Genomic DNA, 22,028 nt, shown 5'->3' with positions numbered 1-22,028 from the left:
TGAGTTTGTTTTTTTAACTTTGCTAGCTCCTCCAAAAAGTGGAGTATATAGTCAAAAAGATGGTCATAGAAACAGTGTATAATGGAGGTGAACTTTATCTAAACTTCTAGTACAGCAAACTAAGACTGGCAATACTCTTGCTATCACTGGGGCAATTAACTGTACTGATACAAGGAATTTGCTGCATGCCAATGACATATACTCTCACTTTGTTATCCTCTTACAGGACAGTAAAGATCAATTTGTACAATTACTAAAGTGAAAAAATACATTTACAAAAGGTGAACAAAACAATTATGAGCATTTTTAACCAAAACAGTGACACAGAATGCTAAAGATCTATCACACTTCTTATCAAACAGTAAACTGAAGGTAAAATGTGGTTGATGGTTTGTTCGTCATCACATGCACACTCATAAAATCCATCTTTTAAGATTAACTAGGGAAGCTGGCCTTTTCAGTACACAAAAAGTTGACAACAGACATTCAAAACATGATTCCTCTCATTTTCTGGCCACGTGTGTGGACTAGCTATGACCCTGATCAAGTGAAATGACAGGATGGAAGTCAATGGGGGAATGACTTGCAAGCCAAAGTTACCGCTGTTGTTCTCTTCCCATGATGACCTGAGGTATTCGGTCTCACCTGGCAGCTGCCATCCTCTTTGGCACCGCAGTCACAGAAGAAAGAGCCATATTTGGCATAGGAGATCTCATGGTCTTTGTGACAGACCTTGGCGCACACTGTGCAAACACCTACCCCATCCACCATCTTGCAGGTGTGACAGTGGTACCTGCAGAATAAAAAGGAACAGGCAAGGCTATGTATAGTACTTCAGTTTAGTAACAACCAGAGTGTTGCCTGCATGCTGTTTTTCTATATCATCTTTGCAGGGACCTATTACAGGAGACATGAATGTTTTTTTTTAATCAAGAAAAACATATTAAGCTAATGTCGCAGGGATTAGTGTATGAGCATGATAGAACAAATATAACCAAATTTCTGAGCAAACCAAACAGATTTCTTTCCAAGACCTGAGTTCAGCTCAGAGAAATCTTCAACATATTGCTGCCAGGTTGGGTATAAAATTAAAAACCCCGGTCTCTTGTAAGAATAAAGCCAAGGTCATAGTAAACTATGAATTTTTCTTTACCAGTGTTGGTTCATGAACTCCTTCTGAGTAATGGTGAAAGTGCAGAGTTTGTTGCAAAGGGAGTCTTCATCCTGTCAAACAATGACATGCATGTTAAAATGATTATTTTCCATATAGCACGAGTACAGCAAAAGAAAAAAAATTCCATGCACAACTTATATATTTCAGTCTCTATATATGGATTCAGCTAAATATTAAAGACCCTTATAACTACAGAGAAATAGAAACATATGCAGCTCATTAGTCAACAAGGATCAAGCCATAATGTTAAAAATCAATTTTATATAATTCAATTGTTGTCTTTCACTGAAAGTTATCTACAGAACATTGTTTAAAACCATTAAAGAAACAACAAGCGGAATTCTTGGGATCTGAGAAAGAAAATGTAATGTTATCTTTGCTCCGCCAGGTCGTGACCTATATTAGGAGTCAAGACCCACAGCCAGAGGGATTTTCCTTCTAAATCAACCTGCAGCAGGAAAAAGGCTATTTAAAGGTCATTTTTCTGTTGTCTAATATTAATCAAAAGGGTTCATTATACATTAATTTGGCCTTTGTATTTAGTTCAGAAAACAAATTTAACACAAAATTCCATTATACATAATCTAAACTGCGTAGATATTTTTGCGATAGTGGGATTCACAACGCCTCACAATTCCACACCATTTTACATTTAAGTTTGTATACTAATAACAAAACATTGTCCTGTTTGAGAAAGACTGGAATAAATAGATGCCATCTTACAGAGTCCTCTGCCTGGGAATCATCTTCCTCTACTGCAAGTTCCTCCACCCAGTCCGAGTCTACTTCCATGGCCTTCTCTTCTCCATCCATCAGCAGTGCTGTGGTGCCTTGGCCACTGCTTTGCCGCAAGGCATTCATGACATCAGCCAAATAGGAGATGATGTGGCATGAGCATTCCAGCATGCTGGCATGCTGGAATCAAAGAAAAGGTACACATCAATTGCTGGACAATTAAAATTTACATATAATAAACTACCAGATGGGAAACACAAGCTGAACTATTGTTGGGAATGTAATTAAACCTTGGGGGCTTCGAAATAATGCACTTCTGTAAACTGGTGCCATTAGATTCTTCTAAAATATACACAGATAAATAAAATAAAACATACCTTTCCGTGGGACAAGTTTGTGCTCACTTTCTCCACAACATTCTTCTGTGTTAAATACTTTTTGCTGCAAAAACAATAATAATTTAATTTTAAATTATTCAGAAATTTAACTTTGATCATTAGTAAACATTGAGGTCAGACAAAATACAATCCTTCAATCTGAAAAAAAAAGAAGAAGCAGTTTTTCTAGTGAATTTGGCCCTAACAGAATTGGCAAAAAGAACAAACAGTTCCCTGATGTGAATTACATTTGAAATGTGACTGGAACTTGGACCTACATGTCTGTGAAACTGGTTTCTTACCATCTAGTCAGCCAGTCGATCGCAGCCCTGTGCAGCTGCAGGTGGCCAGCCCCCTGTCCAGCACTGGCAAGAGTGGCCATGATGATCATGAGCTCAGGAAAGCCTGTCCCATCACCATTGGCCAGCATGTCTGTTGCCATGGGAATAAGTGTGCTGAGGAGGACAGTGCACACTCCTTCGCCCACCTGGCTATTGTCACGCACAATATGAGTGGTGAGCACCTGCAGAAGCTGTCGGTTTTCTTGCACAATCTCCATTTGCTCCGAATCCTTTGGTGGAGCAGCCGTCATCCGTGTCAACCAGGACTGCAGCCGAGAGGGCTCCACACAGGCCAGCTGGGCCAGAGAGCCACACAGACATAACAGGCTTGGGTTTGGACTCTTCTCAGCTGGGGATGAAAGAATCAACATGAGATTTAAGCTTGTAGAGGAAACTAATGCATCAGTAGCTTTCTTAAGAATGTCAGTATACTTCATATGAAGTGTTTGTTAGAACATCACCATCCCAAGGTTTTTTGACTATCAGAATACAAGGGGTTGCTTTTGACATTTTACAAAATAAACAAGCATGCCTACTTTACACAGCTTTTAGTGTGCAGAGGTGACAAATTATGCAGGGTTTACACTCCGCCTTAAATGAGACCATTTGGAACAGCAGTTAATATTTTGCCTTCATAAGCGATCAGACATTTTGTACAAACCAGTCCATTTGAAGCATACTCCCACCTTTAAATAAGTTTTTATTGTTTGAAGTCAACTCTGACAACAGTAGACTTACTGAGCTGGAAAAGCTTGGTGAAGAATTTCAGCACCCTATTGCAGAACTTGGCAGATAGTTTCTCATTTGCTGTCGCCATCATAATCTGGACAAGCTCTCCACTGGAAAAGAAGAAATACAAAATATGTGGGGTGGCCAGATAAACTAGTAATAATGTAGCCTGGGATATTAGTTGACCAAATACCTGAAGGAAAAGAATTCTTCCATTGCCTTTCGGACCTGAATGCTCTCAAGCTGTTTTTCAAGGTACTGAAGGCATTCCTCGAGGACAGACTCATCCAAACCACTAGAAAATGAGAAATAAAAATGTTTAACCGCAATCCAACACAACCACACAATAAAGCTGCAGGCAAGAAAACAAAAAGCATTGTGCTGAGAAAGACAAACAGCTGCACTGGGGGAGGGATGGGGGGTATTTCAGTGACTTCATCACAACCAACACCAGTTTTCTGTTTTGATTCAGTGCAAGTTTAATTCATGAATCAAATCAGACATGGCACACCTGTTAGGGTCTGAGTGATTGGCAATGATGTTGTAACACCCGGTCACCAAACGCTCGTAGATGCGGGCAAGGAAGGCGTCTGACTCCGATGGGCCGAGGACGCGCTCCAGTGAGGTGCTGCTGATCTCAGCGACGCTCTCTGTGCTGCTCTCCAGGAGGAGAGGCAGCAGAGTGCTCACAACCTGTGAGGGGTTCAGCTCCTCTGTACTGAAAAGACAAACATGCAGCAAGATTAAAAGGGAGACAACACGTTTTCATGAATAACATCTTTTTTTTTTAATTTAATTTTTTTTTTTTTAAATCACATACAGTTGTGTACATGTTTAAGGTTATGGATTTTTGACAGATTTGGAGAAGCACTTACACAATGAGGTCGCCAGTGAGGCGAACCAATGAGAGAAGGATGTGTTTCAGAGAAGAGGCCAGAGGCAAGGACTGACAACTCAGTGTGCCCAGATGAGCTGCTTGGATGGCGCTGATGTAGCTCTCTGATGGAATCGTGTCATTGGCAAATGCATTTCGCTGAGAAAGAAAACACACCAGACTCTTAGTCTCATAATTGCTGGAACAAGGATGTTTGGATAAATGACATGCCGAGTAAGGTGGGGGACAAAGAGTAAAAGCAAATCTTCATATTTTACAGGTTGTTTTTGTTATTATACTATATCTAATAAACGTTTACTTATGTTTATGAATATTTTCTAACTAATCATAGGTTGCTTGTAAGCTGCATGAAAAGGAGGTGCCAACAACTTTAAGAGCAACAACTTTATTCACATACCCATGACCCAATATTGGGGAATTCATTGGTGTGGACGCTGTTCCAAGTCTCGCATATTGTCTGTACAGCTGATGGTAAGTTCTGCATGATACTATGACCTGTGAAGATGTATTTAAAAGTTCAGGTTAAAACGGGGGGTGCACAGTAAAGTTGTGAATCTTAATGTATTGTTAAACATGTTCCAACATACCCAGCATGTTGGCCTTGCAACGGGTGGAGCCAATGGACAGAACTGCAGCATAGCCTTGGAGCTTAGCATCTGTCAGCTTGTTCTCCCCTTCCTCTGGGATGTTCATGAGTAGGTACGATCTGTTCAACACAAGTTTGTTTTAATGATTACATCAGGATACGTGGTTACAAAACTTACATAAAGTGGGGTTCAAATCTCATCCTTGTACTCCAGCCTGCTAGATAAAATATGGTCTTATAAACACGCCCTTTTCTCACCTTGTAAAAGCTGTGTAAATGTCAGTGAGCTGCAGTGTGGCGGGCAGCAGGTTCTTTGTGATCTCAGAGGACTTGTGGGTGTCAGCCTCGATGGCAACCTTGGACAAGTGTTCATCTAAGGAAACCTGCACTTTAGAGATGACTGCATCCAGTGTGTAGATGGCTTGAAGAGAGGGCAACTGATGCAGTGGAAGGATGACATTTGGGTCTACACTCGAGAACGTGGAAATCTGCAACAGAATCAAGTTGTCAAAGGGTGAGTTCATAACGGTGTTAGAAAAACAATCTACTCAGGTCATCGTGACTACATTGTAATCATTACCTGTCTGGCAATGAACTCCTCTGCTAGCTCCACATCATATTTGACGGTGCTGCACTTAGCAGCTGTCATCTCAACCAGTGAGGCTGCTTGGTCTGCTTTCATCCCCTGTTTCACCAAGTGATCCTGTAAAAGATGACATAGGCATAGTTGTACATCAAAATAGACCACAAGATATCACATTCCAGGTCTGAAGTTCGACCGAAATCACAGAAGTCAATCATTTTAGAAACGTTCAGATTGTGTCTCTGAAAAAGCTAAATAATAAAGTCTAAAATTCTAATGTAAATATCTTGGCCTTAATTTACAAACAAAACAACAACAACAACAAAACAACACACATGGTGCCAAACATGCTACTAAGACATTCTGTAATACTTCCAGGCACCAACAGACCTTGGTCCAATTCACGTATGTAGACACCCGGAGACGTGAGGACCACCGCAGTGTGTGCAGGATATCGCTCTCATTGGGGTCGCTGCAGCCGGTCTTCAGCTGCTCCATGAACGCTTTTGAGGGCGGTAAGACACCCAGGATCCTCCAAAGTACCAGGAAGTAGTACTGTAGGGAGCAGGCCTCCTGTGCAGGGGAACAGAGCAAACATACACGGTTTAGCACAATGTGCTCAACTGTTGTCAAAGCTGGAGTTTGCTGCTTTTATTATTATTGAGCACTTACAGGAATTAAAGTATATAGTATAGGAGCACTGACACCTGTCTATGTGTATGCACTTAACTCAAGTCTTAAGTAACTTTATCTCAACCAGAGAGAACCTGGGCATCCTTGAAACAGCTCTACGACAGTGATTTATCTGCTCTGCTTAATACTTTCATGTATCCATACTGGTACAGATTGTACATTAATCAACACAACATGGGAGTAATGTTGTGTTCCCGTTGGGAGATGTGCACCAATGTCCTGGATGGAAAAATCCGTCAACAGGGGCAACAACCCATTCTTACAGGTATGAAATCATTTTCACGTTGTATACTGTAATTGGAGGAGCGGAGAGCCCGCAATCAAGCAGCGTTTTCTTCTTTAGTATTGATGGCAGTCACCGGTCAAGTGGAGGCATCATTGCAGAGACTTGCAGCAGGGAGCAGACACCAGATGACTGGTACCAACGTGAACACAGTGTTGGAACCATGTGTAACTCTAAATAACATCAAGCTATTTTATTAGTAGAACATTTATAATATCGTCATAGTATTGTCTCATTACATCATTGTCCATGATACTCCTTTAATACATTAAAACTGTTTGCAGATCAATTACATTCGACTTTATTAATCCCACAGCAGGGAAATTTAGTAAAACGTGTATTTGAAATACTATAATTGAATAAAGGTGCAGCCACACTGAGCATGAAGCGCTGCACACGACAGCTGTTTAATGCCACCTGCTTTCACAGCGTACAGTTTGTTCGTGGTTTTTTTTTCTCACCATAGGAGTGATGGGCTTGGTCTCTTGTCTTCTTGCTGTGTCAAACTGAGAGCCTGCTGCCAGGAGTGAGATGAGCCATGCATAGAGTTCATCGTATTTAACCGCTCCATTAAAAAGCTTTGGAAAGACCTACCAGGACAAAAAAAATGTTTTTAACAAAAGTGAGGCACAGCCATATTCATTCATGCTGATGTGAACAGATTTATACAGATATAGACATGTACAGATAGAGAGGGAAATATTATGCAGTCTCAAGAACACACACATGTAACTGGATGACTGAATACTGATTCAAATGAATGAAAAAAGGTTCTCGTCCCACCTTGCTGTCTAGTCGGCTGATATCATCTTCAGACGCCTCCGGGGACAGAACGCAGTAGAACTTGGGCTGAACATTCGAATCTAGAAAAGGTGCACATGAATAGAAAAAATAATTCTATTTTCTCACCTGCTATGAATGAATAATCATATTCATAGATCAGGACTGTTGTCTGTGTAAGCTGGTAAAAAAGCAATTTTTCTTCATTGGCTTTACCTGTTGAACAGTGTTTAGCCCAGTTCTCCTCCACCTCTTTGAATCCATAGTAAAGTGGGAGGCTGTTGCTTTTGCCACCTTCCTGAACTGAACTTGGCCCGGTAGATGGTGGGGTGAGGAGGTTGTACTGCACCTACAAATAACATTCATGATGGAGAGGAGTTAATTTACTATCATCCCAAAGAAAAACAAAGATTCAACATTAGAATAATAATGATTTGTACAAGTAAGTGGCTATTTCTTCTATAGCGCAAGGAAATCAAAATAACTCAAAATAAAAACGTACAAATCTGAAAATCAGATATATGTAAATCTGCTGCTTTTTTTCTAAATGTGAAACCAGTGGCTGCTCTAAAAAAAAATTCACTGGGAACGTAACTATGTGAATATTTTTATACTCAAATTAGCCTTTTGTTAGAATCAGGATGGGATCTTTTCTGTTATCAACATTATTAAATTAGTGTTCTTGCTGAATGGTATGCTACGCAATAAGAACAAAAACCAAGTGAAATACATGCCCAGCAAAAACTGTGAAACAAAAATTACCATTAGCACAAGACAATTTCAAAATGAGCATTAACCTGTTCAAAAAGGTACAAGGGAGGTTTGGAGTAGTGACGCAACAGGTAGTCAAAGACCAGCAGCAGGCGGGCCAGGTTGAGGGGAACAGCCTTCAACTGGGACTCTTTGCTCTGTGCCACTTCAGTGATGGCCTGGGTGACCAGAGCGAGGACTGATCGACGACCACGTTCTGACAGATTGTGGAAAAGAAGCAGGAGGAGCTGGAGGTGCTCCACATTGAGGTCGTCTTCTCCATGAAGAGAACCCTGGATGGTGTGCTGCTTCAAGGTTCCCAGAAATCTAGGAGTAGGAAAATAAAAATTGAAAAAAAGAACAATTAGGAGTAATGTGTGCCAGTATAAAATAGATTAGAATTAATGCGTTTTTTCAAACTGTAGTTCACTAGTTATTGTGAATTCAAAGCAAAGTCTTTTGGAATATTCAAACAATCACTGCTTGTTTGTCATTATCACAAGTACAATGTCTCAAGTAGTTCACAACAACAATAATAACTGATGTCTAAGGTTAGTTACATCATTAGATATTCACATTTCTCCATTACACCAAGACCGATAAGAAAGCCATGGTTGTCATACCTTTCCCAGACTTTCATACACTCAGGCACATCTGGTTCTCCTTGCACACTCGCTTTGTGCTGCCATATGAGGAGAAGTCTGGAGAGGACTGATAGTGACTGAGGGTGAATGTACAGAGGCCAAGGACCCTCTGAAAAGGGCGCAACACCCAACTGCTGGAGAAGGGTGCTCTGTGAATGACAAGACATATGATAATGAGACACTGACGTTGGACAACCAATTCCAACTATGACTCAAGAGCAACAATTATAAGTCTAATGTCTTTTCTTGGTAAACAAAACAAAAAAATCCTTTTACCTGCAGGGCGGGGGATGGAAGATCTGAGGTTACCAGGGTGTGGTTGAAGTGATACAGAGCTAAAGAAAACACTTCATCTGAAGAGCCTGAGGAGAAGAAAAAAAAAAAAAAAGCATTACACCTTGTGGTATGCATTGCTGTCTAGTAGTTGGGCAAATCTTCACAATTAGCATGATAAGCAGTCATCTGTCTTTTTCAACCATACCTTTGACATCCTTGTCCACGTCTTTGATGATGCTTGCGAGTGTTGCCATGTGTTGCTCCGTAAGAGAAACGCTCAGGTAGTTGCGGATGAAGTTGTTCCTGGACTTCAGCATTGAGGTGGTGATGAAGTTCAGAATGCTAGAAGCTAAACTGAGGAACTACAGGAACAAACAGTTACAAACAGGCTGTTGGTATGGATGTAACAAAAGCATTATAAAAATACATGTAGTGCTTACTATGCACTTAATGCAGCAGCATCATACTCTATGTTACTCAGATACGCAAAAATGAGTCTTTACCAGTTCTGGATCTTTACGGCCGGCTAAGATGTTGCCATTCTCGCTCGGATTCTGCTTGCTGGGGCTCTTCAGTCTGGGTGAAGTCTCCAAGGGTGGGGGCGGGGGCGGGGGTGGGGGAGCCACTTTGTCTTTGGTTGGGGAAATCGTCTCTTCAAACCACAGCCCCAAGATGGGCTCGCTGTCGTCATCTGCAGAGACAGGCAAATTATTCACATACATTTCTAAGAGCGGAGGAGAGAAATGTTCTGAAACTAATAAAAGGTATTTGTGTCGTGAAGAACGTAAAAAAGCTTCACACTCATTCGTGACACCTACAACACAGTGCAGGCAGTGGACAAGAGCCAAAAACTGTAGTAAATAGTGAACAAATACTGACGTACTGTTGGTCAATATCCACTTAAATATGAATACTAAAGAATTTCTCTTTAGAAAACACTGTTCTCTAAAGACGCACTTTTAATTGCTGTCACTGAGAATAAGATAAAGCCAATATATCATATTCGTTAACACTTGCCATCAAATCAGCAGGAGAAATTACAAAGCTCAGGCTATTGATTTTCTGTTACAGTGAAGAGTCGCTCTAAAAGTCCATATTCTTGTAGCCAATGTCAGTCCTCAAAATAATCTTTCATTATTGTGTAGCACGAACATGTGTAGCTCCAACACACTCCTAGAATTTCTAACAAAATTATTATTTTTGACCAAAGTACTGTTTAGAATGTCTTTACAATTAAGACTGATCCTTTCAGTGATTTCTATTAAAAATACAAGCGTTTAAACAATCAATATTGAATTCACCGTTTCCTTTGAGTGTTCTTATACATGCTTTTCTGCGACTGGCAACGATGACACAAACAATGCTGGGATCAGATTCATACTGGATGCAACATACACGTCTTGTTATTCTCTGATGGAATCTGTATGTGCTGGACTGAGAACACGTCACTGTTGCATTATTACATGGCATAAAGCTTTGTGGTACAATCAACAAGTCACAGGCACTGGATTTCTACGCACAGAAACATGCATCAGCTAGAACAAATATCCATTTTAAATTGTGATCAAATATGAGTGTTTTGCGAGCTCTCACAACTTTTAATGACCGGAATAAATGACATTTTGGTGATGTCCACCCACCTACACATGATTTTAAATGACTTTATTTGCTCCGAACCAATGCAACATCCTATTCACCAAATGAATATTTCCTCTTTTAACTTAATAAGGTCTGGTTTTTAAGACCTGGCTGTCAGGGGCCTCTGCCACATGTTCCCAGTTCACCCTCACAACAAGTTTAAGTTTACAGTCTGTATGGAAGCACCTGATATAACTCAGGTGACAGCTCGGCTACTCTCCTCAGCTCAGTGTAAGACATACTGTATATGTCAGCATAGTTATACGACTAAAAAAAACCGATATGATCATAAGTGAATCAGCAGTCTCTCGTTAGGTGTTCTGCTACCAAGAACGCTGCCACTAGCTTACGCACACATGGATTTCACAAGGCTCCATTCAGATTCAAATCAGACAGGCCATCGCTGTCAGTCAAACCCTCTGGGTTTTCCCATCATTTCACACGAGTGCATTGATGTTGCCCAGAAAAATTATAGAATCAACAGCCCTCTCAAAAACCTCACCGAGGGAACCCACGGAGGTCAGATAAGCACATGAATATATTGAGAGCCGTCATCTCCATGAAACACAGCAACACTCCCGTTCAATGCTTCTAACCTTAAACAGTCCGAACTAGGAATTGAACAAGTCGCCTCTTTCTAGGGTTTTGGTTCAAGAGCCGGTTCGATGTGTAGAGGTGGAGCCCAACTACATCTAATTTATGTAACTCTACTGCCCACATTATTCCCCAGTTTCCACATTCAAAAATATTAACCAAGATTTATTCCACTACAACCCCCACCTGTGCCTGCTACCGGCTGGCAACAGACAAAGCCTGCACACCTATTCTGGTGGGTGCGATAACGTATCGATACGACAGTGTGGTTATCTTAAATACAAAAACAAGACACAACTTTTATGTTTTAAAAGAATATCACAATCAGTTGATATTCACATTTGCATGCAACATACAAAAATCAGAACTGTTCAGGTGACAGCAAGACGTAGCATTGCGTGTTTAAGCCCATTAAGCACATCTTGAATTCATTGTATTCAAGAATGATACCACTGTTTGATGTGGGTCTAGCATTATTTTTGCATTGAAAATGGTCATTCCCACAGTTAATTTTTTTTTAACATGTAACAAGTCACTTTTTCCCAGATGTTACTTCTTTTTTTCTTCAAACAATTTCAAAAGGAGGAACAAAAAAAACCTTCCAGGTAATAGAATAAGGTACTACTAGGTTATATGACCACAAAGTCAATTTCAAAATAATAATAATAATAATAATAATAATAATAATAATAATAATAAAAAGGTTTACATCTAATGTTAACTACAATCTGAAAAGTCAGACAACTGCAAGTATAACATTACTGTGAGCAGTCCTCCTGTCAGAAGCTGCTTTGTTTGAAATGAGTGTTCATAACGAGGCGAAACATGCCACGAGCAAAAACTGGACGAAAAAGGGGTGATCTAGTAATCTTTAGAAACTGTTCTTCAGATGAAGCACCGAAGCAACGTTTTCACTGAAAATACCAACAACAGCACAACTGTTGGTTACTGTAAATATTGATGTCAACGTTCAGTTAATCGGTCAGCTTTAATCAAAGGTTTCAATATTTGTAGGAATAATAATGAGCACCCACATGTCAACACCACTGGTATTATCCTTTAAACCATAATGAGCCACAGATGAACCTCTTTGACAACTTAAAATTTAGTCCGTATTAATTATAAGACAAAGTAACTTTGAGTCTAGGAGCTGTTTTGTCAAAGCTTCTTCATCTCTGGCTCGATCATTTTCTAGGCTATTTGGGTCACAGCTCAGAGCCTACATTGTGAGACATACAATAACAAAAATGAATCTAGGACAGTGAAGTGGACACCAAGTCTTTGACCTGAGGACAGAAAACTGCTGACCTGAGACACAAGCTGTACTTGTCTTCTCCTGTCTTCTCTCTGCTGAAATAGTAGACACTGTCAACTACACTGTCATTGTGTGATGAAGGGACAAAAGATTTTAATGATATCACTGTGTACGTATGTATGCGTTTACCCTTCTCACTGCTGACATGACCTGACTGACTGATCCACTGACAGCATACTCGTTTTACTGCTTCACTGATGCAGCTCAGCACTGACACTAGCTAACAGATCGAACACAAACATGAGTCTGCTTTTAGCACCTGCAGCCACACTGTCGTGGAGGGAAATCTGCAGCATAACTTGAAGGCATTACACAAAACTTCTGGATTACTGGCTTTGTTGATGATTTTTTACTTATGAAGATGAGCACATAGGCGTGTTTCCATTACATCTGCAGTTACATGGCCAGACCTTCAATTTATGGCCCTTAAACGAATGATCAATATATGATCACGATAACTGATCACTTGTGATCAGAGACGTCTTTCATCAATTTGTTGTTCTTTTATTATCAAATGCTATAGCTGCTTAAATGTAGAATACTACTTGCAGCCAAATCATCATTTTATTTACACTCAACAAAACACGTGTGCTCTTTTTGGAAAACCAGTTATAATTGCAAAGTCACAGTATTTGATAAGCAGTGTAGTTAATACCCAGCTGCATTTTCCCCATCATGTCAATAAAGTCCTCTACTTTCAAGTTCATTAAAATGTCTTCTTCTAATCTTCTTAGACCTTTTGAGTTGTTCTGCACTGTTCTTGTGTCAGGATTTAATATAAAAATGGTGCCCAGACAGCAGCCAGTAGTGTAATTTCTTCTTGTTTTGCAAACTTGAGCTGCTATGTGGATGCATACTCTAGCATGACGATTAAGGAGACTTTCTGAAATGTTGATGTAATTACTCGACTCCAGAAAAATAAAACTACCTTGGCTGCTGTCCTCTTCCGTGCTGCTGAAATCATCTTCATAGTAGGTGTTTGAATCTGTAGAAGCGCTGGCATCACTGCTGACTGAGCCCTTCCTCTGGCGCTGGAGAACACAAGCCTGTTGGAAGCAAAAACAATCCCACATTTTACAGCCATTAATTTTGGCCCAAAAAAAATTGTAAATAGACAAACAACAGCCAAATTCAACACTGCATGACTAGCAAGTATGCAAAATACAGGGATATAAATACAAATGACTGCACCTTTTTGTAGGAGGTGGAGAGAAGAGTGAAAAGTAGATTGGTCAGGGGCACAGAGTCGATGAGTCTTTGGACCCTCTGGATGGAAGTGCTCTGTGCCATGATGTTGAGCTCAGCTGGTGGTCCATCACTCGCCCAACCCTGGAGGTCGTAGGAGGGAGGGATTGGAATGAACAAACATGACTTTCTACGATCACGTTTTTTTTTTTTAATTACTGTTTTTTCTTGAGTGTTTTAACATCTTTAACATAATTTTCAATTGAAAACTTTCCTACACTGAATATATATATATGTAAAAATCAAGATTGGAATTACCAAAATTAGTTTGACTGATTTGCAAACCTGTATGTCAGCTTTTTGTTGGGACATGGGACATGATCTGGCTATAACATCTATGAAGTCAGAGAATGAGAAGACATATAGACCTGACTAAAGCACAGGAAGGGTTTCGGTTCCTTAAACTACAGGATGAAAGCCTGCTTTCATTGGCGACACCGGCATTAAGTGTAACGTTTCCAGGAGAGTTTATGTCTTCAATCTGCACAACGATGGTGGCAAGTGAAGTCTTATACCAGCAATATTGGCTAAAAGTACAGCATCACAGTGTTACACCTGCTGTAAAATAATGTCAATCTTGTTTAAAATACAATAGAAACTAACCACATTTGTTTTGATTCTTCACTTACCCGGTGCAGAGCCTCAACCTGCAGATCCTGGAAGAGCGAAGTCAAAAGTTTGATGGCGTGGTTGGCCAGGATAACAGACAGAACGCCAAACCCTTGGTGTCTTTAGAAAAAACAAAAGATGACAAACATAATTAATTAAGAATGACTTTGAATGCATTCATTTTTTTACTCTAATGTAATAATTAATTTGCTTTATTCACAAGAGTCTAATCTTAAATGCAGGCCTTGCCTGTGATCAGTTAATGCCCCTTGACAATATGACACAAGAGATTTCATTACAGAAACCAATGTCCACACCTTCATTTATGAAAAAAGCATTACTGATGAAGATCAAAGGACCAACCCTACCCACAATTACTCAAGAAACATAATGTTAACTTTGTTCATATTCATAATTAAAATGTACCCTTTGCCAGGACCAAGTTTCGGCGATCCTGCGCCCTCCTTGGTGCGGGCAGCAATATCTCGGACACGCAGGGCAGCCAGGGGATCCTTTTCTTTCCCTTTATCAGCCAGGGCCGTCGGGCTCAGGTTCAGAATCAGGTACAGACTGTTTAAGAGGCACCAGGCTCCAAGCAGCTGGAAGTTCTGATAATGCTGAAGTGCACAAAAGTAATAATAAAAAAATTATTTGGAAAATGACATGATTCTTAACTACATCTTCAAAAACAAAACACTTGTGAAGTGACAAAGACTCTGAAAATGATTGAACTAGTACTATTCTTTTACTATTCTGGTATTCCACTCAAAACTGACACTCACCTCTCCTCCAGCTCTGCGGGAGTTGCTGATAGCTTGTCCAATCATTTCATAAATCTCCAGCTGTCAGGAACACATATTTTGTACTTGTCATCATTATAAATATACTGTGTCTAGCTAAGGTACAAACTTTAGCAAAACTATCTTCGGGCATTGTAAACAAAAAAACAAAAAAACCGTCAGGGGAAACTTCCTACAATGTGAAAATGTGACAACATAAGCTCTATATAGACCTCATGTACCTTGAAGAATTGGTGCTGTACTAAAGGCAAATATTGAGTTTGATTTGTCTGTCTACTGCACTTTGTATGAAGTTTATCTCCAGTGCCTAAAGTTTTTACACATTACTATATGCACATGCATTTAAATGTTGCAGTCATACTCACACATTTCTGGACAATTGTGGCTGCGTCATTTTCATAGTCCTCCTCTTTAGTGCCAGTGGAGGCAGAGCGAAGCTGCAAGCCACTGCCTACCTGTAGAATGGCCATGCAGGTGGCCACACTCACACCTGAACAAGGAAAATGAATACAGATTTGTTCTTATATTCAATCATTTTGACTTTCAACTCAATGCAGACAATATTGACGTATTGGGTTATTGAATTAAGAGGGGAAAGAGCAGTAGTTGCTGCAGATGGTGGTAGTACATTTAAACATGTGTCTTATGGCTGCGGTGCTTAATGGTCGACTAAAAAGTTGTTTGCTGAGGAAAACTGGTATCACTGTAAAGTCTACACTTCCTCCCTGTTTGGTTGTTGAATGTTTTGGCAGTCTGAATTACTGAACAGCATAATTAATTTTACCCACAGCAAGTTACCACCTACCAGCATAGAGACAGCTCAAAGCCAGCACCGTCATATCCAGTAGTCTCCCTGGCGTCAAGGGCTCCAGTACAGGCAAGGAGAGTGTGTCCAAAGCCATGGTTACGTCTATCACCAGTGAATGGAATCTAGATATGGATTTAAAATACAGAATATAAATAGTTGAAGGTTTGAGGGGGGAAACTCAGAATTCAAATATACATCATCTGTTACAAATACAAAAACATAGATAATATTGCATTTTAACATAATGTACAAAAACATGACGTCAGATCATAATAACCTAGTACATAAAACGTAAATACCCATTGCGGACAGCAGTGGCATCAGCCACTGTGGCAGGCATGATAAAGAAAGAGTTGGCTGATACAGCATCCTGGAAGCGGTTGATGTAGCGCAGAAAGTAGGGCAGGTTGAGGCACACTCGTAGCAACTTCTCAGACCCACCTGGAAAGACAAAGTGGAAAAAAAATGGTTTCTTTAAATTGATTGTTACCAAGAAAAGAACAAAAAGTGAAACACAAACCCAGCAAGAAACATTACAATGTAAAGAGATAAATGATTCTTAAAAGATATAAAGCTTCAAAGTACACTTTTTCCATTGAATACGGTGAAAAAAGAAGGACAAGGACAAACACACTAAACTAAAACTCCATTCGAATAATGCAGGATATCAATGAAGGGAGATAGGTGCTTCACATTTAAAACACTTCATGAATCCATAAAAAAAAACTATGAAAAGCTTCAAGAGGGCTCTGTAGAAAAATAAAAAAAAAACTATAGAAATGTATTTGTTTTACTGTTATATGCAAAATCAATAGCAAGTATTTATGCCTATGAATTAATGCTGGCTTTTGAAATCATCAGAACAAAAATGTTGAAATGCACAAGCTTTGATAAAACTTTTCAATCATGGCACATACAGTGCAGTTGTAATAAACCAACATTATACTGCCAAAAAGCAAAAACTACTCACCAAGTTCCTGTAGGCTTGACACATTCTGAGAGACAAAGGCATTTTTCATTTTGGCCTGAATGGCTTGATCTGTGGTTTGGTCATCGCAATCACTCTCGGCCTGAAAATGGTTTAGGAGAGTTGGAAAAAACAAAACAATTATGATTAATTACAAACAATGCAGTGACGGAACAACTGTATGGAATGCATCAAATTAAATTAAAACTGGAGGATGTGTTTATTTTCAGTGAAAAGAGGGATGAGAAGAAACTTGAGCAAGTAGTTGTGGTTTGTCTCCAGCTGTTAACTTCTGATGACAGCAATGGAGGAGGCAGCCGGCTCTGTGACACTTGCCTGCATGTGTGCTGCTGACGGGGAGGCCAAGATGGTGGTAAGGTCAGGGTTAAAAACTGAAGTCAGTTGATTAAAGAAGTTCATTTGTACTTCTTTTTGTCGAAGCTCTGGGTTCACAGCACTGGGCAACTCCTTCTGATCTTCCACTATGAAATAAAAAAAGGACACAATTTTCAGTCGCATACTAAAGCTTTGAATATTTCTTCTTTTGCAGAAAGGTTTGTGTTATTATTCTGCCACTTTTTGGCCCCCAGTATGGATAAGCACAAACGATATCACTTTGCAATTGGGAAATACTTAGGAAATAATGGACAAATAATTTCCAGGTGTAAAACCGTAGTCAAAAATGTTTTTGATGTTCTCAATGGGTCGACTGAATCGCCCTTTTTTGTTTTCGATACATAAGCCATTTTTACAACCAGTAGTGTTGTGTCACAATCAATGAAATATTCAACTTTAGTCATGTCCATTAGGGGACACTCACCATCTGAAAGGGTCTTGACGGTTTGAGGCAACTTGGCAGACTTCATCATAGCAGTGAAAGTAATGATTTCTGTGCGATCTAGTCTGCTGCAGCCAGTGCAAAGTCCTTTTATTAGAAGAATCAGGTGTTTCTGAAGAAAAATAAACAGCATTAATAATTTTAAGTGGTGGATTAGTACAGACAATAATTTCCTTTCAAGAGAAAAACTGACACGAGCAGAAAAAGCAAATGTCTGTTCAACTAGTCAAAACAAAAGAAGAAAAAAAACACAAAATTCAATACAACTGACTCAAGCTGAAGTGGTTGACAGAAGCACCTTCATGTCCAGCCTAAAATGTTCCAATTAATGTAGAGCCTTGATAATATATTCTCCCTCCTGCGGTCTATTTTTTTTTACCTGTGATACTGCACATGCCTCATCTGGGTTCTCCAGGCGCAGCAATGAGAACTCAATCAATACTTTGCATGCTGCAGCAACCGACAGCAACTGATTTCTCGGTACTAGAGAAAAGACAACAATCATTGGCAGACAGGAAGGCGCATAACCCATTAACATTCACATGTTTAGGCTAGTAGTGATTTCTTATCTATTATACTGCGGAGAAAATGAAAGATACATACTTTGTCCACATACTGTGGTGATGTAATGTGCAGAGAGTGCAACGAATGATGAGTAGAAAGGCTCATACTGTTTGTCATGGTGAAGAATGTCTGATTCACTGCAAAAGACAAATGGAATATCACATTAAATGCTGTCGGATATGAATTTTCATCAACATTGTCATTGCATTGGTCTTTCCAGAGAAGAGGAGATAGAAACCAAAACAGACAGTAGCATGGGGTGCATTTCATCTGGCCAATAAGGCTCCTCACTTGCATCTCTTCATATTGTCTCACATCCTACTGGTGAATATGTAAGAGGAAATGCAAGGAGGGGACACAAGAATCAATGTTTTTTTCACCACAATGGACAAAGTCGCTCCCTGTTGCATCATTGTGAAGGGTTTGCCTCGTGTGCTATCAAAACTTTTTGTGACACAATAAAAAGGCTAAAATCTAAAGTCTGTGAGCACAACCAACAAAACAGTAACGGATAATTTGTTTGTAATCTACATAATTTTATTCTCAATTAATATATTTTCACTTACAAACTTGTAGGGGAACGTAGGGACACTACTATTAATTTTATTCTTTAAAAAAAAAAGTATATATGCATCTTTTTTTCCCCGGAGTAAACAGTTAAATGTACAATATATAAGATACTGGGGAAAACAGATTTTACTAGAATATTACCAAGGGATTCTAAAACATGAGATGGGACCCATCAAAGGACAGAAATGCATTGTGTCTGATTAACGCATGCCTTTTAAAACATGATGTCTATGATTTTTTTTTTTTATCCTTTTCAAATTGGCAGACACCATAAATCATTGGCTGGGACATGAACCTAATCTGTTCTATCTCTCTGTGCAACAGATTTTTTTTTCTGCAGCTTTTAATACATCTCTGTTTTAGTGGCATCTAAAATTTCAAAACACATTAAGCTTTTCTCCAACTCCTACATCTCAACTGCACAGTGTTGCCGCTACTACTGCCTTAAAAGAAACAATATATTCTATTTACACCCGTTTCTTTTCAGCTCAGTGTGAATCTGTACTGTTTCACTGTCAGTAACAGTCATGCTCATTACTTTCCTCTCCACTGTGTTTCATGAAGGGTGGAGTTCAGCCGCGCCACGACCACACAAAATGGAGCAGAGGGAAGACAGGTGAAGCAAAAAATTATAACTCCAGTTGGAGACAACTACACCTATTAAGTTACTATGCAATTAAAGTGCAATAGAAGCCAACCAGATTAATTCAAAAATAAATTTAAAAAAATGTCGAACCCAACCATCTGATATTTAAGCTTTTATAATACACCAAAAAGAATCTGGCAAAAGTGGCAAAGATGCGAATGTTACAAGCTCCGCTGCTGATCGTGCTGATAGTCCTGGCCCGAGCGCTTGCGTCTCATCTGGCTGATACAGCTGCACTCACTAACAAGCACAGGAGGACGGGCAGAGAGGGACTAGTCCTGGCTCTACGAGACCGATGTTTGTAAGGTTAGGAGAAAAGTAAAGACAAATTTACACTTAGGCAAATTCAGTTGCATTCATTGCTGTGGCACTAAGACTGCGATCATCCCGGTCAGTCAGCACATTTGAACTCTCATGTTCAGGATGCTGGTAACTGAGAGCTAAATAAACTATTGTTGATATTTTTCTTTCATTATCCAAGAGTAGTTTTTACTTACAATAAAAAAAATAAACCTGTGATGTCGGTGTGGCTTTATTTTTCCAAAGCGAAATATTAAAGTTTTCTTTTACAAAATACCACACCCATGTGCACTCTACATGTGAAAAGAACAAATACTCAACATTATCAACAATTACTTGACCTCCTTCTGTAAAATAACAAAATTAATTCTGTTACTAACAACGAAGCTGCAGTAACATTTTGCTATGTGGCATTTCTGCATGTGGGCAGTATGGCACAGTCGTCAAGAAGGAACATAACAAAATTTGTGTGACTAACGCATGCCTGCAAATTTGTTACACTAAGTGCTGTCAGAATCATTCAAGAAGCTTTAAATATATTCGCCGACTTCTTTAATGTCCACAGAATTAAACTGCCCACTGTCCTAAGGAAATGCCTCATTTGAAGTAAAACATTTCTGCTGATAGTAGCTGGACTTGGCTTTTGGTGTGGTTTGAATTATTCACGTTATCTACATAAACAACTAAGGCCTCATGATAAACAGGCTTCTTAACATTACTTAAGACAAAGATTTTCCACAACATTTCTATTAAAAGATGGACTCCTCAAGAGGAGAATATGGTCAAACAATAGTCGTAGTAGCAGCAGTGCTCATAAATACTGGTTACATTCGAAAATGAAACCAATAAACAAGAAAAAGCTTTACAATTGAATGCCCAGAAGAACCAGCTTATATCACCACCCAACAAGAGTGTTAAGTAACAACCTGGCTACTGTGTAGGTACGACTGACTTGATCATCACTCCTAGTGTTGTATGCAATGGTTGACGCAAGGTTAATACAGCAAATAGACCCAGTTTTATGAGAAAATGAGTGAAAGGATTTGACTAGAATAATCACATCTTCAAAACCCAACAAGCTCCCTCTCCTCCAGCCACCTTATAGTTTAGTAAAACCCTGTCAGATTTCCCACACCACCATAATTTTTACTTTTAAATACCAGGAAAGGTGTTCCAGATTATGTGAGACGACACATTAATTATATCTCTTGTCCCACATATCAAGACGATGTCCCACATTGTTATTGGCTCTCCTTTTCAAAAGTCAGCACTGCAGGACAAATGCGTTCCTGAAATCTGGATTTTGTCCAAATGCCATGAAGAAAGCAGGGAAAGCTGTGTTTGATGTCAATCAAGCTGTGCATATGCGAGTCAAGAGCAGGTTAGTCTGCCACACCATCTTTGCTGCCAACGGGACACCCAACAAGGAAAACTGAGTCACCACGGCGTCACAAGCTGTTAACATTTCTGCAGAAATTACCCCCAAAGAAAAGGAAATGCAGCAAAGATAAAGACTGACACCTACGTACAACTATGTAAAACTGGAGGAAGGGGATCCTCAGAGAGGTTTCTGCAATTTTACCAGAGTTGTGGCTCAAGTTCATCCTGGTGAAATGTGGCTCACAAAGAGAATCTGTGAATGCATTCCTACTGAAATCCAAAAATGATTGCCAGACAGATAAGGAAAGAGGAGCTAAATGTGTGTCACAATGTGCATCGCTCCCAAACACACAGGTCAGCAGACGATCACTCAGTCTGAAACTTTAGCTTCCTTTTAAACTTACAGTATTTACTTTGTGTGGGAGTTTGGTAAGTGACATTCAAACCAATTATACGTGTTTGGTCCTTCACAGGCTAAAATGCCTTCAATGTAACCTGCATCGTCAATTGTGTGCGTTTAATTTGTAATTTGGACAGACACGTCGACATTTTAGACGACTTCAATCCCATTTAGTCCCACACTAATAAACGCTTTGGTTTGTTGGGATTGGGTCACCGTAACACCGAGCAGCGACATCCCCGAGTCACCGTTTAACTAACAATACTTCACGGCGATCAACCATCAAGCAAAACGATGGTTGAGACACCAGGTCCGCCTCCTGCTCTCCAGGAGCATCCAGATGTTCACGGGATGGGCATCTGTTACCAACCGGTTCAAACTGTCTGCGGACAAACCTGGACTATGTACGACAAGTTCAGCAAACACGTCGCATCGTATTTAACCGGGTCGAGTCAGCTGACTCCGTCTGGACCGTTTCAAGCTGTCCGGTCGGAAGGCCCGTCAGCTA

General features: G+C 39.8%; 1 protein-coding gene across 8 annotated transcripts in view; it reads right to left on the bottom strand.

Moving 5' to 3' along the window:
- ubr4 (ubiquitin protein ligase E3 component n-recognin 4) overlaps positions 1 to 22,028 on the bottom strand; it is a 51,485-nt gene that overhangs the window by 28,836 nt on the left and 621 nt on the right. For 4 of the 8 annotated variants that reach the window (XM_069723435.1, XM_069723429.1, XM_069723428.1 and 1 more), the window contains exons 2-37: positions 18,264 to 18,361; positions 18,040 to 18,143; positions 17,643 to 17,772; positions 17,159 to 17,304; positions 16,826 to 16,925; positions 16,155 to 16,296; positions 15,853 to 15,977; positions 15,413 to 15,537; positions 15,030 to 15,089; positions 14,674 to 14,864; positions 14,268 to 14,367; positions 13,585 to 13,722; positions 13,322 to 13,439; positions 12,387 to 12,428; positions 9,350 to 9,537; positions 9,052 to 9,208; positions 8,847 to 8,932; positions 8,550 to 8,719; positions 7,974 to 8,253; positions 7,393 to 7,525; positions 7,180 to 7,259; positions 6,858 to 6,986; positions 5,811 to 5,993; positions 5,418 to 5,540; positions 5,096 to 5,325; positions 4,839 to 4,957; positions 4,649 to 4,746; positions 4,232 to 4,389; positions 3,868 to 4,074; positions 3,550 to 3,651; positions 3,366 to 3,466; positions 2,589 to 2,976; positions 2,287 to 2,350; positions 1,898 to 2,089; positions 1,154 to 1,224; positions 601 to 793 (exon numbers count right to left, since the gene is read on the bottom strand). In XM_069723435.1, coding sequence (XP_069579536.1) covers positions 601 to 793; positions 1,154 to 1,224; positions 1,898 to 2,089; positions 2,287 to 2,350; positions 2,589 to 2,976; positions 3,366 to 3,466; positions 3,550 to 3,651; positions 3,868 to 4,074; positions 4,232 to 4,389; positions 4,649 to 4,746; positions 4,839 to 4,957; positions 5,096 to 5,325; positions 5,418 to 5,540; positions 5,811 to 5,993; positions 6,858 to 6,986; positions 7,180 to 7,259; positions 7,393 to 7,525; positions 7,974 to 8,253; positions 8,550 to 8,719; positions 8,847 to 8,932; positions 9,052 to 9,208; positions 9,350 to 9,537; positions 12,387 to 12,428; positions 13,322 to 13,439; positions 13,585 to 13,722; positions 14,268 to 14,367; positions 14,674 to 14,864; positions 15,030 to 15,089; positions 15,413 to 15,537; positions 15,853 to 15,977; positions 16,155 to 16,296; positions 16,826 to 16,925; positions 17,159 to 17,304; positions 17,643 to 17,772; positions 18,040 to 18,143; positions 18,264 to 18,361 — 5,071 coding nt within the window. The remainder of the gene's footprint in view (positions 1 to 600; positions 794 to 1,153; positions 1,225 to 1,897; positions 2,090 to 2,286; positions 2,351 to 2,588; positions 2,977 to 3,365; positions 3,467 to 3,549; positions 3,652 to 3,867; positions 4,075 to 4,231; positions 4,390 to 4,648; positions 4,747 to 4,838; positions 4,958 to 5,095; positions 5,326 to 5,417; positions 5,541 to 5,810; positions 5,994 to 6,857; positions 6,987 to 7,179; positions 7,260 to 7,392; positions 7,526 to 7,973; positions 8,254 to 8,549; positions 8,720 to 8,846; positions 8,933 to 9,051; positions 9,209 to 9,349; positions 9,538 to 12,386; positions 12,429 to 13,321; positions 13,440 to 13,584; positions 13,723 to 14,267; positions 14,368 to 14,673; positions 14,865 to 15,029; positions 15,090 to 15,412; positions 15,538 to 15,852; positions 15,978 to 16,154; positions 16,297 to 16,825; positions 16,926 to 17,158; positions 17,305 to 17,642; positions 17,773 to 18,039; positions 18,144 to 18,263; positions 18,362 to 22,028) is intronic. The other 4 variants (XM_069723434.1, XM_069723436.1, XM_069723433.1 and 1 more) reach the window with 3 other exon arrangements.

This window comes from Brachyistius frenatus, unplaced genomic scaffold (assembly GCF_029030835.1).
Source record: "Brachyistius frenatus isolate BFR_SWC_R1_liver_20210118 unplaced genomic scaffold, ASM2903083v1 Contig_327, whole genome shotgun sequence".
Lineage (NCBI taxonomy): Eukaryota > Metazoa > Chordata > Actinopteri > Embiotocidae > Brachyistius > Brachyistius frenatus.
This window is presented reverse-complemented; position numbering and strand designations above follow the sequence as displayed.